The sequence below is a fragment of the Aulostomus chinensis genome, chromosome 8, assembly GCF_037954235.1.
Source record: "Aulostomus chinensis isolate RoL2024-O1b breed Wild chromosome 8, RoL_Achi_v1.0, whole genome shotgun sequence".
In the NCBI taxonomy this organism is placed as follows: domain Eukaryota; kingdom Metazoa; phylum Chordata; class Actinopteri; order Syngnathiformes; family Aulostomidae; genus Aulostomus; species Aulostomus chinensis.
In genome coordinates, this window is record NC_141327.1 from 22,177,391 (window position 1) to 22,193,235 (window position 15,845).

At 43.0% G+C, this 15,845-nt stretch overlaps 1 protein-coding gene across 3 annotated transcripts in view; it reads left to right on the forward strand.

Moving 5' to 3' along the window:
* The window catches only part of cntln (centlein, centrosomal protein), an 82,368-nt gene extending 72,671 nt beyond the window's left edge, over window positions 1-9,697 (forward strand). For all 3 annotated transcript variants that reach the window (XM_086211693.1, XM_086211692.1, XM_086211694.1), the window contains one exon: window positions 8,397-9,697. In XM_086211693.1, the coding sequence (XP_086067819.1) occupies window positions 8,397-8,507 (111 nt within the window). In that variant the 3' untranslated portion in view covers window positions 8,508-9,697. The remainder of the gene's footprint in view (window positions 1-8,396) is intronic.
* Window positions 9,698-15,845: the final 6,148 nt, after the last annotated feature.

Sequence of the window (15,845 nt, forward strand, 5' to 3'; positions counted from 1 at the left end):
TGCAGTCGTAAACATAAACTAATTGGGGATAGAATTTCCTATTTCCTATTCAAATGTATCTTCTCTCAGTCCCCACAAACTGCAATGATGCACAGATAAAACAAAGAAAAGCAGCTGCATCCTGGCTGTGTTGAGGTCTTTGTGTGCACAGCCACTCATCTGTGAGTGCTCTGCTGGAGCTTTACTCGAGTGCTGTCAACGTCTGTTCGCTGTGATATGTGTATGATTGAGAGTGTCGAGTGCCCGTATGTGTGTCTTGTCTGTGTTCTTGTCAGCGGCTGCCGCAGGCACTCATGCGTCGCCTCCGCACCACGACACACACCAGGCACTGTTCTCTTGTTCCCCAGATCTTCTTCTGACCTTTCCACCTTCCTCTCCCCCCTCCCACACTAACACACACACAACACTCTCCTGAATCCATGTTTTTCCCTTCTAGCTGGACAGCTCTCAGTCCCTGTTCTGTCTATCTCTGCCATCCTGCACTGTCCCACATCTCTCTCTCTCTCTCTCCCTCTCTCCCTCTCTCTCTCTGGCTCAGACCCCGAGGCAGCTTGTTAGTGGGGAACTAAATATTGATTTGGCGGGCCTGTCGATGCCGGGAGAATGAGCTAGTGTTCACCAGAGACCTCGGCACCGGCAGCCTGCTATCGACGTTTTCCGTGGGCAGAACAGGGGTGATGGAGGGGGGGTGGACTGGAGCTGGTGTGGGGAGTGGAGGAGGAGGAGAACAGTGGAGTATGACAAGACTGAGACTCACCCCCAGGTCCCTTTGGGGACCACTGGGACCATCACAGTCATCCCCCCCTCACTGCTACAGACTTTTTCTATCCCCTTTCAAGTCCATCTTTTACTGTTTTTTACTTATTTATTTCATTTCTATTTTTTCTCTCTTTTCTATCTTGCGAAGGCCTTGTATTGGTTATTACAACCATAATGTCATATCAAGGGAACCAGGACTAAGCTTTATATCTGCCTGTGTCACTTTCCTTTGAGGTGGTGACATCCTAGCTTCTACAGGGAACATTGTTATTAACACAGAGCGACTGTTTGTTTGTTTTTCTATGTGACATTTTGGAAACCAACTATAAGACACAGTAACGATTCTGAGAGGGAAACACTTGAAGAACTCACAGGCTGTACTGCATGGCTTCTCTACGCTCTGTCATAGCTTATGAAAGGCTCACTAAGCAGAACATCTGTGAAGTAGAATGGCCTGGCCTGTCACCCTGCCAGTGACACTAATAACATACTCCCCTAATAGTGATATGATCTTACCCCCAGAGCTGCACTCACTCACACACACTCTGACACACACGCACTTCTTGAAATAAAAAAAAAGACACAGAGACAGAAATAGGGCCCAGTGAAAGGAAAGATGAGAGGGAGATCCATGTCCTTAACTGGCTGGCTGTCACTGAAAGAGGATGACGATGTGTCCATTTGTGTGTGTACGCGCGTGTGTGTATATGTCTGGGTATGTGTACATTTTTGTGTGTGCATGTAGACTCTCACGACAACCTCATCTTGTCACTGTCAGTGTCTAATAGAGCTGCCAGTGGGACAGCACTTTATTATCTCAGTGGCCCTGTCAATATCAAACCCATCACTCACTCAGAGAGAGAGAGAGAGAGAGAGAGTGTGTGTGTGTGTGTGTGTGTGTGTGTGTGTGTGTGTGTGTGTGTGTGTGTGTGTGTGTCTGTGTGTGTGTGTGTGTGTGTGTGTGTGTGTGTGTGTGTGTGTGTGTGTGTGAAAGCGTATGTTTGTTCGGATCATTGTTTGCCATCGCTGTCATCTACTTTCACATGTCAACATAACAAGACAGCCGCCAACAAAACATTGGCAAATAGTGGAGGTATGTTGCTGTGCTCAGTCTCTGCTCTCCTCATGCCAAAGGAGTGGCATAGATTTCTGGAGTCCCCTTACAGGTGCCCCACATGTCCACTCAAAACCAAATGAAACATTGCATTCATTTCCACATTCCTCACCTCCACTGGTGAGTTAATGAAATCAAACCTTACGCCTTCAGTAGAGAGCCACCACAAGCAGCACTCCATTGCCAGGATCAAGGGACGGTGCTATCTAATAATCATGAGCAGGCCAGGGGGTGTACTGTATGGTTCCACCGCAACCCACCATGAATAATGCCAGCAGTGAAGATGGAGTGTCCATGTGGGCCATGGGGTCCAGGCACTGGCCCAGGGAAGCATTGATTTAATTGCCTTTGGTTTATTTGTGGAGTCCTAATTATTGACTGGAGGTAGAATTTAATGGGCCAGGTCTTTATGAAGACAGGGAAATGACTGGCTTCTGCTGCTGGCCAATAATGAAACGGACAGCCATGTGCATGCAGGCGAGTGCACATGCACTCAAACACACACGTTCCCTCCAGATCATTTTTCAGACTCATTTTGTACACACACATACCCATCTCGAGCCTCATGACAGCATAATAACATTTAAAAAGTCATTGACTCTGTTGATTTCTTTATGAGAGGACAGTGGTTTGGTTTACTGGTATGGGGTGGCGCTGAGGGCCTGCTAATATTTACCCCACAATCACACCCCAGGGACACATCCAAGCATCACTTCTTATCAGCCTCCAAACTATAACAAGCAGGTGAAGACCGAGGCAGTGGTAGAGACAGGCTGGACCAATCTGGACTGGACTTGCTATAAAACGTCAAAGGTGTTTATGGATTGACTACAGGGCTGAAATAATTCCTCTAACTTCAAAGCCGTACTGAACTTTGGGGAGTGTTTGCTACTGCTCATTGATACCATGGTAAATGGCATAAGTTATCCAATGTTAAATAAAAGACTTTATTCATATTATTTTTTGTCAAGATGTCTTGACATATTGGTAATTCCACAGGGCATTACATCATAGCGCCTCTCTATGAAATATATCAAAGACTGGGCTCCTCAGTGCTGATGTACTGCGAAACTTTTCTATTGTTGTCGACTCTGGCAGGATGAGTGGTAGTGTGTTGTTGTGTGGCTCATTATGTCTCTGTAATGACAAGGAACAGCTCTGAGTCCACACTTCTCTCTGAAGGAAAGTGACTCTAATTAAGCCTCATTTAATTATTGAACTAATTAAATCAGCCATTCTTTCTTTCTTTTTTTTTTTTTCTTTTTTTTTTGTATGCATGTGGAGGAGACTCGAGCCGATGCTTTGTACTGTAGATGTCACTGGAACAATGGCAGGGACGAGGAAGGGGTCCCAAGAGGGGCCTGTTAAGAGTTTTTGTTAACATCCGCAGCTCACTGTGAGTTAACTGGCTTTTTTCACACAAGTAGACACATCAGATGTTTCTTCTGGATGCCATTAAACGGTTGGTGTGGTTACCTAGCCTCACAGCTGTATGAAGCAAACAGCACGTTTCCGCAAGTTAGAGTTGTTAGAAGAGCCCAGCAGAGGAATCTTATTATTTAGTCTGTGATTTCACCTCATCTGGAGAGGAATCTGATATATGGGAGGAGGAAATTAAAAAAAAAAAAAAAAAAAATTCTAGCCGATAATTCAGTTATATTAAGCAAAAGGTCACAATTATTGTCGCCAGTGTATTCTCTTGAGTATCACGTGTAAAAGCACTTATCACCTAAATTTCACAGTTTAGAGTATAAATGTTAACTTTATTAGCGTGCATTCGCAGAGTGTTAGTCGTTATCAAGCTAATTTAAATACATCATCTTTACATAAATAACTATGGATATATAAGTAGGGATGGCGCGATGTCTGATACTGATACCAACTATCAGTTGATGCTTTCCCTCCAAAGACATCTAAGCCATTAATATGTTCATATTGTTGCATTTTGCTTCATCTGCCATTAAAAAGAAAAAATGGAAAAGAAATATCCCTCCATATTCCCTAATTCCATAAATGAAGAAATTCATGCAAGCTGACTCAGTTATACAACATTTGATTCATGCTGCTTGTTTGTGTTCAGCCACTCCTGACTCTTCTCTCTTTGCATTCATGCATTTACATGGGAATTGCGGCTAATGGATTGGATCGTATTTCTGATGCCGATACAGTGACTGGAGCCGGTATGAAGTATCGGATTAGCACGTCCCATGTATACACATACGGTACATTATCAGAGGGCATGGATCAATTCTAAAATCTAGTAAAGTAGATCATTCCACAACTTTGCTCATCCCAGCAAATTTCATCAAAAATCATCCACAACCTTTTGAGTTATCTTGCTAACAGATAAATCAACGCCGTTGATGACATGAGCTCCTTGATGGAGGTTTTTTGTTTGTTTGTTTGTTTTTTTTTACTGATTGGATGTTTTGCATAAGCAAATGAATCTAAACAGTTTTCGTATCAGTGCACATTGTCCAACATCTAAACCAAGAGAAAAGCCAATGTTGGCCAACTCTGTCTGACAATAGCGTGGAGCTGAGTGGACTCTGGCTGCCACGTCCTGACTGAATAGATGGTCATGCTGTGTGGATTGATTGAGTCCCCTAATGTCACTAAACAAACATGAGGGCAATAATTTTAACAGCTTCTTCTAATACATGTGACAGTGAGCTGCAAGCACAGCCACTTTTGTTGATCACAGCTGCTTCCCGGTACATTACCCCAACCAATGAGCCCTACTGTTAATCACTGGAATGTTCTTGATTACTAAATTCTACCTAAAGGTTGCATCTCTTTTGTATGGATATCACCTTTCTATATTTAAACCCCAGTGGTGCCTGAATCACCTCATTTTCACACCTAATGAGTAGGAGCCTGAAACAAAGACCCGGTGCGTTCCTGTGTTTAATCTAGGGTGTATTTAGGTCAGATCCCTAACAAATGCATGTTGCACACTGAAATGATGTTTCCAAACAACGTATCAAGAAAAGGAGAGATTTTTAATTACAGTATATGTGGCCCCAAGTGTCCAATTCCCTTTCATATCAGTCTCTTGTGGCCTAAAGGGGGGAGAAAAGAGAGGGATCTACTCCGCTGCAGGCGTAGGTAATTACGAAGGAGAGAGAGAGAGAGAGAGAGAGAGAGAGAGAGAGAATAGGCTTGTCGGTGCTTTAGTGATTTTCTTACCTGAGCCCCTCTTTGCAAATGTGACATATTCATTATCGGAGATAATCAAATGCAAGACTTTTTAGTGTGGTGCCTTTGTGCTTGGGATTTTTTTAATCTATTTATCATGTTGTTGTTGTTGTTATTCCCCCGTTTGATAAATTTGATTTTCAAACAAAAGTGAGAAGATCAAAGATCAAAGAGCTGTTTTCCCCCTCTGTGATAAAACTACAGTAACTACTTCTCCTTTACCTTGAATAGTGGCCTAGATTGGAGACAGGCTCACAAACCAGGGACACAGATTTCCTTTGCCATGCTGAAAATGCTCTAATCTCACTATTACTGTTTATTATGAAATTTAAAATAATAGTATGCATCATTGTATAACACCAAAGCGTAGTTATGATGTAGGTATTTACAGGTACGTACTTCTGCAGGATGTCTTGCATAGAAATGTAGTTGAATCAAGAACATCGAATTGCAATGGTATTAAATTACAGGAAGTTTTAGGGTTAAAGTAGTAAACAGTAGTCACTTGAGGAGAGAATGTAGAAATTTAGATGATGTATCCCCCTTATGTCTGTTTCTGTTTCTCAGCTTCCCCCCTCCCTTTCCATTCTTACTTTAGATATTCAGCAGCCTGACACAATCCCTACTACTACACACAAATTGAGCCCTTGAAAATAATTGAGCTAACCCGTTCCAAGGGAGAAGACAAAAGAGCTGGAATGATCGATCTTTTAAGAAAGAAAAGTTGGTGTGTGTAAAGCCACTAGCAGACAATGGTCACTGAAGTGCTGCAACTTTGAGCTGCTACTTGCCTCAGGGTGTGCCCCAGGCTGTGGAATAGCAATGTCATTTAATTGGCTCATAAAAACACCGTTTGCTTGCAGCCGCTGTCCTTGTCCTCACACACACATACACTCACTTGTCAGGGTTAGTGGCTTCATATGTCAGTTCACTTCTAAAACATGTTCATGAAATCATACCTGGACAAAGGGTTGCTCTGCGGGGCCTGTTGAATAGTAATAGATGTGAGTTAGCATGGCTTAATGCTGCGGTAGCTATTTTAGTGTTGCCAAGGGGGACAGGACCTCTTGCAAAACAGAGGTTGTGTTGCTTCACGTGGGTGCCGGTGTTGGTTTGCTCTGCCAAAGGGGACACAAGCCCAGCTAAATCAACTGTAGCATAACATTAGTGCCAGTTCCTAACGCCGCCTTAAGCAGCCCAGGGGATGCAGGATAGCAGCTGCATCACTGCTCACCTCCAACCATCCTGCAGGGGTATTGTCCACAGCAAATACAGCAGTTAGATGAAAGCAAGTGAAAGTCCAGCTTGTCCCGTGTTGGTGCCAGAATTTACTGGAGTGAGTCGCTTGTTGATTGGAGAAAAATCAAAACAAGAGTGGAATCATTCATCAAGCAACACTCGCTGTACTTTATGACACGCATCATGTTTTGCAGACACTATTTTAAATTCTGATTTCTCGTGAGTTGAACACAGATTAGCTTCTGTCTCTCTTGCAAACATCTAAGAGATAAGTTTAATCAAGATCATGTTTACCTGTTATTGTTGTTTACCCATATTCCCATATCGGTTCTTTTAATGATCCAGTCTCCCACTTTGCTGTCCCATTGAGCCTGGCATAGTGGCTGTGTCTCTATTTTAGTGGGTTTGTTTGCCTAGTTAGTGGCTCTAAGTGCAATTAGCTGATTAGGAAATTGTGTGTGTCTGTGTGTGCCTAAGTGTGTATGGGTTTGTGTGCGCACTTGCGTGTGTGTGAGAGAGAGAGAGAGAGAGAGTGAAAATTCCCAAGAGGACAGATGCAGAGGGAGATGTCTCAGCAGTTGCTTCAGTGTAGTTGTCCTCAGAGGAATAGCACTGTGTTTGATGCATCCAGTGCTGCTGGAACCAACTCCCTCTGCACACATGCTCAAACACACTTAGACACACACACACACACATTTCCTGGTACATGGGGCCTTGTTTTTCTGTTACCTTTAATGTAGAAGATATTGGTTTCAAGAGTCAGGGAGGAAGTGACATGGGACTTTTTCACTCTAGAAAAATTCTGCAGAGTTATGGTGATGATGATGATGATGATGATGGGCTAAATACTTGAAATCCTTAAAACATGAAGAACTAATACCAGCAGTGTTGTGAATCCATGTTAATCACTTCAAAGATGATACCTCGTATTCCCCGGGTGCACACGAGTTTGTTGCAGCACTTAGACTTGTGTCAGCTTGTTTTTCTGTGCAGGGTTGAATAGCTTATGTTTCCATATTCTCTTTTAAGAGATAAAAAGTGAGATTTGATAATATTGAAGTCACTATTTTCAGCACTGCCAGGCCACGTCTCATCTCATTCCATGTGATTTGTGAAATTGCTCAGGGAATTAATTTGTTTCTCTTGTAAAAAGCTGTACATACTTGAAGTAGTATTTATTTGAGTGATAAAGTATGAGTGCCTGTCTTTGATCAGGCACCCTAATGACCATGAAATCCTTGTGTGGATTAAAGGGAAATTAAAATTAGCCAGTTTCTTTATTTTCACCTTTGTTTCCACGACAACAATGTAGAGAAGACCTTAAGAAAGTTCCTTCAAAGATTTTGGGTCTCAGTCATTAAACCTTCTCATGCACAAATTTGTTCTTCGACACACAAGGACATGTCATGCCCTCAGTGTAGTCTTACTGACAGGAAGCAAAGCCTGACATTGTGTACCTCTCGTCTGTAATTTCTCAACAGGAACACAGTGGATGACAGGAATGTGACATCAAATTTGTGTGCAAGAACATTTCATGAACGTGGGCCAATCTGTCCAGTCCGTTATGATTTAGTGGAGTCTTCCTTGTGGAGACTTACCTTTCCAACATTGATACAGTCCAGTAGAACCACAACCATACTGCTAATGTCTCTAGTGATGCCAACACTGTTATAAACATGCCTCAAAGCGGAAAAGTGATCAATTTATGCCTCAGCATAGTGCATGTCATCAAAAAAAAGCAAAGGTTGCCATTTTCCTGCACTTAATCCTAAGGGATCATACATTACCCTTGATTGAGAAAAGATACTTAGAAAGTGAGGGATTTTGGCTTTGAAACTACTGCTGTGAAGCAGATTCTGTGATCTGCTTTGTCAAAATGGTCCCTCTAAAGTTTAACAAGTCCTCAGGCACAAATCTGAGGTTCTCTTGTTTCACTCACAAAACAGCAAACAGGCTCTCTGAAAAGCCGCCAGGTGTCAGAAATCTGACTTTTTTTAATAGAGGCGCTTGTGTGTTTTCCTCATTTTCTCTAACCCTTTCTTCCACCGCCCCCACACCCTCTTTCTATCCTTCCCCTCCCCTGCAGATCCCCTCTGCCGTCCAGCTAATGGAGGCTGTGCGTGTGAAGATGAAGGAGAGGAAAGTGCTGACAGAAGAGCTGGCCACGCTCGCAACACCAGTCAGCGAAAAAGCCTGACTCCCTGGGCTGAGGCTGGGAAAACTGTCATCCTCTTCTTTTTCCCCCTCCCTTCTCTCACCCTCCCTTGTTCCTGCTCAGTGGGAGCTGGGCTGAGCCAAGCTGAGCCGGGGCAGCAGAACCAATATTTGTGAGAAAAGCGCTGTCGACTCACTCGGCGCCACTGGCTCAACGCAGCAGCCAAGCTTTTGTAAATGAGCCCTCGACATCTGTGTTAGTGCTCAGTGCGCTATGTCTATCAGAGAGGGCCCTTTAGCACCTAGCTAATTTACAATGCAGCGACTCTTCCCTTACTCACAACACACACCTGGGGTGATAAGGTAAATGCTTACGCTCATGTTTAAGGTAGATTTCTCTTTTACCTCTCTCCCTAATTTATTTGGCACCTCAAGGACTGTAGGGTGCAGGGACTTGACCTAGCAATGCCTAGTCGACACTTCGAGAAAGTCAAGAGTGCAACACAGAGCAAAATATTCACTGAGGGGGGGTTAGATCCATTTATCAGACCTTGTCCAATGAGCGAAGCCCAGATTATTTTACATATTTGTCTCTGAAGGGAATTAACTTGTTGAAACTTAACATGTGAAAAGCTTCTGCTGTGTATTTGCTCTGTTGATTTATTAAACTTTAAATGCAACAATGCGCTTCTTAAAATGGAGATACACTACACAACTTTTATACAGGATTGAAAATCCTATAATCTGTCCTAATCTGTGCACTTGTTTTGGTTTTGCAAATTGACACTGAAATCTGTATGTTTTTCAAGTGGACAGCCAGTTAGTGTGTACTCATGACTGGTACAGCTGTGAATGCGTACCATCAACAGCGAATGAAAACAGACTGTTGCTAACCTTTTTCCTGTGCCGTTATTAACTTTTAATACCATTTCTGTTGCACCTTTTTGTGTTTGCATTAGCCTACTTAGCCTAGCCTTGCCTCCAGTATGTATCCCCAACTCCCTCTGCAGGTCATGGAGTCCATTCTCCCCTCATCTACCCCTCCACCACTTTTCTTTTTTTAGCTTGGTTTGCTGCAAGTGATAGTTCCTATAAAACCAGCTGCTAGCTCTCTTGCTTCCATGCTTGTTTACTCTACAAACTCTTTTTTTCTCCAAATGTTTTTATGAGCGTTTGGTGTGTTCAGTTGGCTTCAGTCTGAGTGAATAAAAGAATAAAAGCCATTTCACCTGGTTTTGTCTTTTGTTGTATTATTGTTGTGGATTTCATGGTTTGATAAAATGTTTTAATGTGCTCTTGTATTTTGTTCCAGCTCTTCAAAGGTCTGTCAATCAGTCAGTTGGCGACCACTCTGGTGGACAGCAGGGTTCTCACGCCTCTCTTGTGATTGACAGTTGCCTGTTGGCTTGGTGTCAGTCTGTAACAAGTGACCCCTGCTGTAGACATCATTAACAAGAGTCCGCATGAGCGTATACACACACACACACACACACACACACACTCATCACAGTGGTAAGTTTCAGAAGTGGTTGGTGACGTCCTACCTCCAAACCTTTCTGTTTCTCCTCTCCTGCCTCTCTTATTATTCATCTTGAATATTAAGCCGTGATCCTGGTCTCTCCTGTCCTTGACTTGGCATCATACACAAGAGACCTCTCACTCTCCTCTCTTCAACTCATCTCTTTATTTTTCTCCCTTATTTTTTTTTTTTTACCATTCCTAGTTTTTTGTTTTCCTCTTCTCCTCTTTCTTCTCTCACTTTTTACGTATAATTAACAATGGTATGAAGAATCCTCCGTTCGCGAATTAAAAAGAAATAATTCCACTTTTTAATCCCCCTCCCTTCTCAAATATATGCTAATGATGTCGTTTTCCTTTATCTTTTTATAATAAAGGATTAGGCCAGGACTGTCTCTAGCTGCAACTCGGGGACCAATTTAGCAGGGATCCAGGAGAGACGAACCCTGGTGGTTAATTACCATTCATTAACATAGTTTGCATCTTTTCTTCTCCAATACCCAGGAGCCAGCTATTGTCAATATTTGTCCCATATAAATTTCTGCAGTTTCTTTTTTTTTTTTTTTCCCCTTCCATCACTGTCCTCCAGCGCAGTGCTGCTAATGACAAACATTAATAACTCGGAGAAATCCGGTGGCACTCTGGGTATAGAAGAGCAAAGCGCTGGTGCCACACAAATTATCAGGGAGCCCCCCTCAACACACCCACCCCTCGCTGTCTGACTGTCTCTCTTTCGCTCTCTTCCTTTTAGCGTGTAATGCCTAGTCAACATGTTTGCTTGCCTGAGCCCTGCCATCCGGCCTTGGCTCACACACTCGTGCTATTTCTGTGACATATTCAAATGCAAGCCCCCTTAGCTGGTACTCCCACGGGTTTAATTAACCTGGCCTTGCCTCTGACGCTCCCTCAGTGAAGACGTTAAAACGATCTTGAAAACACCCTTCACCCCCAACGCGCACGCACGCACACACACACACACACACCATTGTTTTACACCAGGCAAGACATCTCTCTTTTTTCGTGTTGGAATGGCATGCCATAGCCTTTTTTCTTCTGTTTCACTCTCCTTGTCTTCCACTCGTCTTTTCTGGTACAGCTCTCATTAAGAGAGAGTTTCCTGTGGGAATTACTTTGATCAGTACTTCCAAATGCAAAGTTTTCTTCTCTTCCCCGTTTATTCATTCCAACACAGTCAACTCTGTGTCATTTTTTTCTTTCTCTAGCTCCTTCTTTCACCCCAACGTCTTTTAAAATCTTCTTTTAAAACTTTCTTATATGCTCTCCTGTCCACTTATTCCTGCAGGAGGTTGTTCCTGGAGGGGTAGACGAGGTCAGGGTCATGGGTTGACTTTGAGGTCAATCAATGATTTTTGTGTATGTGTGAGTGTGTGTGTCTGTGTGTGTGTGTGTGTGTGTGTCCCAAGGCTTCTCTGTTGCACTTTTAAGTTTCTTCAGTCTGATGTGAGTGTGTGTCATTTGGGTAGGAAGGCGGGGTAGCCCCATAGTACAGAGACTTTCTGCAGCCTCCAACTGATGCACAATTAGTCCTGGTAGATCTCGTCAGCCAGCTGTGTAGTGAACAGAAAACAGCCTCTGGTGATTCCCCTCACTACACTGACACAGTTTCACACCCTGGCTATTGCTGCCAATACACCAGTCTGCTTTGATATCACAGACACAGACGCTTGGCACCCTCTTAAATAACAAGGTGCTCGTGACATACAGCCAAATGTGTTTTTGACAAATGTATAATGCAACGTGTTTTGATTGTGTCTCTCTTCAACCACAGGGAGAAGGTTTAGTATCAAAAGGTAGATGCTGTTGAGGGAAATTTCTCCAAGCTGTTTAATGATAACTGTATCTGTCAAAAAAAAAAATCATTTTCATTAGATGAGATACACGAAGAAAAAAGGAATCGCGCTCCTTCGCTCGATGCACATATGATATGTATACAACCTCATTGATCTTCACTTGATAAGTCCCTTATCCTCCTGTACAGCACTCCAGACATGAAACGGCTGCAGATTATGAGTAGATGCGGCCCGCTGTGGGAAGCTGGGGAGCAGATAGAAAGGCCAAGGGGACTAAAGCTATGTTTTGATGCCGTGTGATAAAGCAGAAGCAGAAGGAATGAGAAAGTGAAAGGATCTATCCATCTCTCTCTCTCTCTCTCTCTCTCTCTCTCTCTCTCTCTCTCTCTCTCTATATATATATATATATATCTCCTCCTTTTTTGATTTTCCTCTCCCCCCCCGTCACCTCTTTGTCTTGTCCATCGTACCCAAAGCTGTTCCTGCACTTTTATTGTTCTTTGACACTCACATTTCCTCCGTCCCCACGGACTGTCCTAAGCCTTGCTCATGGCAGCTGTCTCTCTAAAGCCATGGCCTGAGCTCCTGGGGAGAAAAAACGGAGACTGAGAGACAGGTTGATCTGGTCTCTAATCCACCTTCTCTCACAGCGTAGGAGGGAAGCTGCAGTCCTCAACATCACCTCAGAGAGAAGCAACTCTTTGGTGTCTCCTAGAACCCTCTGGTGTCCATGTGACTAACCAGAATGGTCTGTGTAATGTGGGGACTTGGGGCCAAGAATTACAGTCATACTTGGATGTGTGATATTGTTGCCTGCAAATATGCCATGTCTGAAGCAGGAGATTTGTGTTTTTGTTCTGATTTCATTTATTGGCACCCGTAGTTCAATTTTTTTGTGCGTTCAGAATCGTAAAGAGTACCATCTCATATTTACTGCAATGAAATCGGCAGGCATGCTTTGTTTTCTGCTCCGGCATATATAATAGCACCTTAGGCTGGGGTGTACGGCTCCTCAAAGCACCTCTCCACCTTGACTAACTTTTCCAGGCACTCATTAGCGGACTGGCTAAAGTTTGGAGGGTTTGAAGCAGGCTGGCAGATTACCCCCTGTAAAGAAGTACACCTCAGGTAATCACACTAATGAATTCAACCACACCTTACTCCTTTCTCTTTTCCCCCTTTTCCTTACCGTCTCCCTTTCCTCCACAGTGGCGGCTCGGTGCAAGAAGTGCCAAACAACAAAGAAATGTTTGTTTGCATAATATTAGCACTGCACGCTCGCACACAGTGGCGGGGGCCTGACTGCAGGACTGACTGGAGGCTTCCCATGAACACAGGTGGAGCAGGGCGAGCATCACTGGGACCAATTAGAGCAGAGCACAGGTACATTAGCATGTTTGAGTGGAGTGGGATGGAATGGGGATTGGTTCGGCTTTACAAAACACAAACCCATTGACCACAACCTGGCGTGCGTTTGCTGCGGCTCTCCCAACGACGTGATGTGTCGTAGGCGTGACAAATGACCCTTGCTCCGCTGTCAACGCCAATTGTGTTTCCATCTTCAACGACACGTGCAGGTTTTGATTAAAGATACATTTTAAGCTTTGTTGGATAAAGATTATTCAGTGCTTTATGATTAAAAACCTATGAGAAATATATAAAGTGATGTCAGCTTTAAGGAGCCAATTAGAGCCTGAGGAAGATTGATACATGTCATCTTTTGTGTGCAGCTGTAGTCACGAAGATGGAGGTTGTTCGCTAAATTTTTGTTGTACATTCACTTCAATTTTTTTCCCCGTAAAGTTCCCTCTTGTCATCTGTGTTCATGCTGTATGGATAAAAGAATGTGTTATTTTGAAGTGGCTGAAGATTTTTATATTGGGACATTATACTTTTTAGGTAGATTATTGTGATTCTCACATGTTTACAATTGTTTGTAGAACTTGTTCCTAATTCGAATCATCTCTTTTTCACGTTTCTTTAATCTCATTGCTTATCAAGCGTTGATTTATGGAACAGGGAGTGACTGAGGGAGTGTTGAACAGCATGGGGTATTGTGTGAAGTTATTTGAACTCCACGTGTAATTTACCCATGATGTCTGTCAGCTCTCACGTTGCTTTGGACCGTTACTCTCTCTTTACAGGTGTGTGTGTGGGTGTGGTGGGGGTGTGATGATAATCCCTCATAAAAGCTTTGGCTGTTTCCCACAGACATTACACACAATTATTTGGAGTGCGTTTCAGATGTGAGAAGTCTCAACTGCTCTTGTTGAATCAGTGATGGTAGCTTCGCTGCGCGCGTGCGTGCGTGCGTGCGTGCGTGTGCGTGCGTGCGTGTGTGTGTGTGTGTGGCTAGAACACATGAGTTACTAGCACATGTTCCAGTGGGAATGAGAATCGTTCCTTAAATGAACAAGTAAGCAATTCTTGACTGACTTAAGTGGCTGTGGATAAAATTTGTTGTTGTTCTCTTGAGGTTTTATCACCCCGGAATCCTTCTCAAAATGACCAGAGCTGCAAGAACCAGCAGAACACAAATGAACATCGGCCGAAAAGTACATGACCAGCTCCTGTATCAGACTGACATCCTGCACAAAGTGTCCCTTTGCTGCCTGATCAGATTATCCAAAAATGATTGAACTTTTTGGATCTACTAATTTAAAGAGCATTTTTACCCCACAGAACAACAGAGAGTGATTTTGTTGTGTGTTTGTTGGATTTACAACATCATTGAGCCTTTTATTATTATAATGTGTATGATGATGATTATTATTCATGTCTGACCTCAACAGATCTTGATACATTCATTATCAGGGATCCTTCATTTAAAAAAAAAAAAAAAACAACTTTGTTTTTAGTTTTGACTTTATAAAAAAAAAAAATCATGCTCTCTAATTTTTATAATTTTTTTTTTTTGGTCTATTATCAATATTATTTCATTTTACCTGCTGTGCCAGATCAAACATCGTGGTGGACAACCTTTGGTAGTCGTGGTCCAGATGCTGGAGAGAGACGAGGACGATACTCAAGACTCAAGTTTGTCTGTGTGTCTTCACTTCAACCATCCCGAGTGTCTCAATTCACAGAGACTGGAGCCTAACATGAGTTCCTTTATGTGTTCTACTAACTTGCTGGTGTCGATCATTTTATTCTTGCCACGCGAAAAAAGGCAATAACATCCTACAATCTTAGTGTGTGAAGTGAAAACATTTATCTGCAAGTCCACTGACGCCTTGAGAAAGAAAGAGAGCGAGAGAGATCAGTCTGGACAAGTAAACTTCAGATCTGGCTGTACAGTGCAGGTGAGATTTATTGTCTGAAGAGTTTAAGACAAATAGAACCTCCCCTCAACCTACACACACACACACACACACACACACACACACACACACACATCTTTGCCACTGATATATCTAATAAACCTTCTGTGGTCTATTTCCACTGTCAGCTGGTGTAGAACGAGTCAGGCATATTTGCTGCTCCGGATTGAGCTCCTCGTTGCTGCATATTTACCCACCACTAGGTGGAGACAAAGTATCAGTTTTTAGGTAGGGAAAGATGAAAATTGTATTTGAGATATAAAGATAAGCCATTTTTAACGTGGATAAATTACCATCAAAAAATATCTTTGGTTATATAGATGTGTACACAAATGATTAAAAATGGGATTAAAATCTCAAACTGTGCACAATCTTTTGTTCCCTTCTATTTATTAATGGAAGGCTTTGTTCTCATTAGTCGTACGCTGGCCAGCACTGTATGCTAAAAGTGAACCGCTGATTCGAATTAAGAAGAAACCGATTTTATTACCGGCGTGAATGAATACGGATAAAGAGGATCCGTACTCTTTTTGCTCTGACAGCTTTCTGCTTGTGTGTGCAGAAATAATCCACAGGGTGGCGCCGCTAACCTAACAAATGCGTATCTTCAACCAGCGTCGCTCTGCGCTGGACTCCAGACGTCACAAGGCCGCAGACTGCACTTGAATAACAAAGGAGACAGAGGTGCATCCAACTGATGTGATGACAGCAGGCAATCAAGATCTCCCGAAT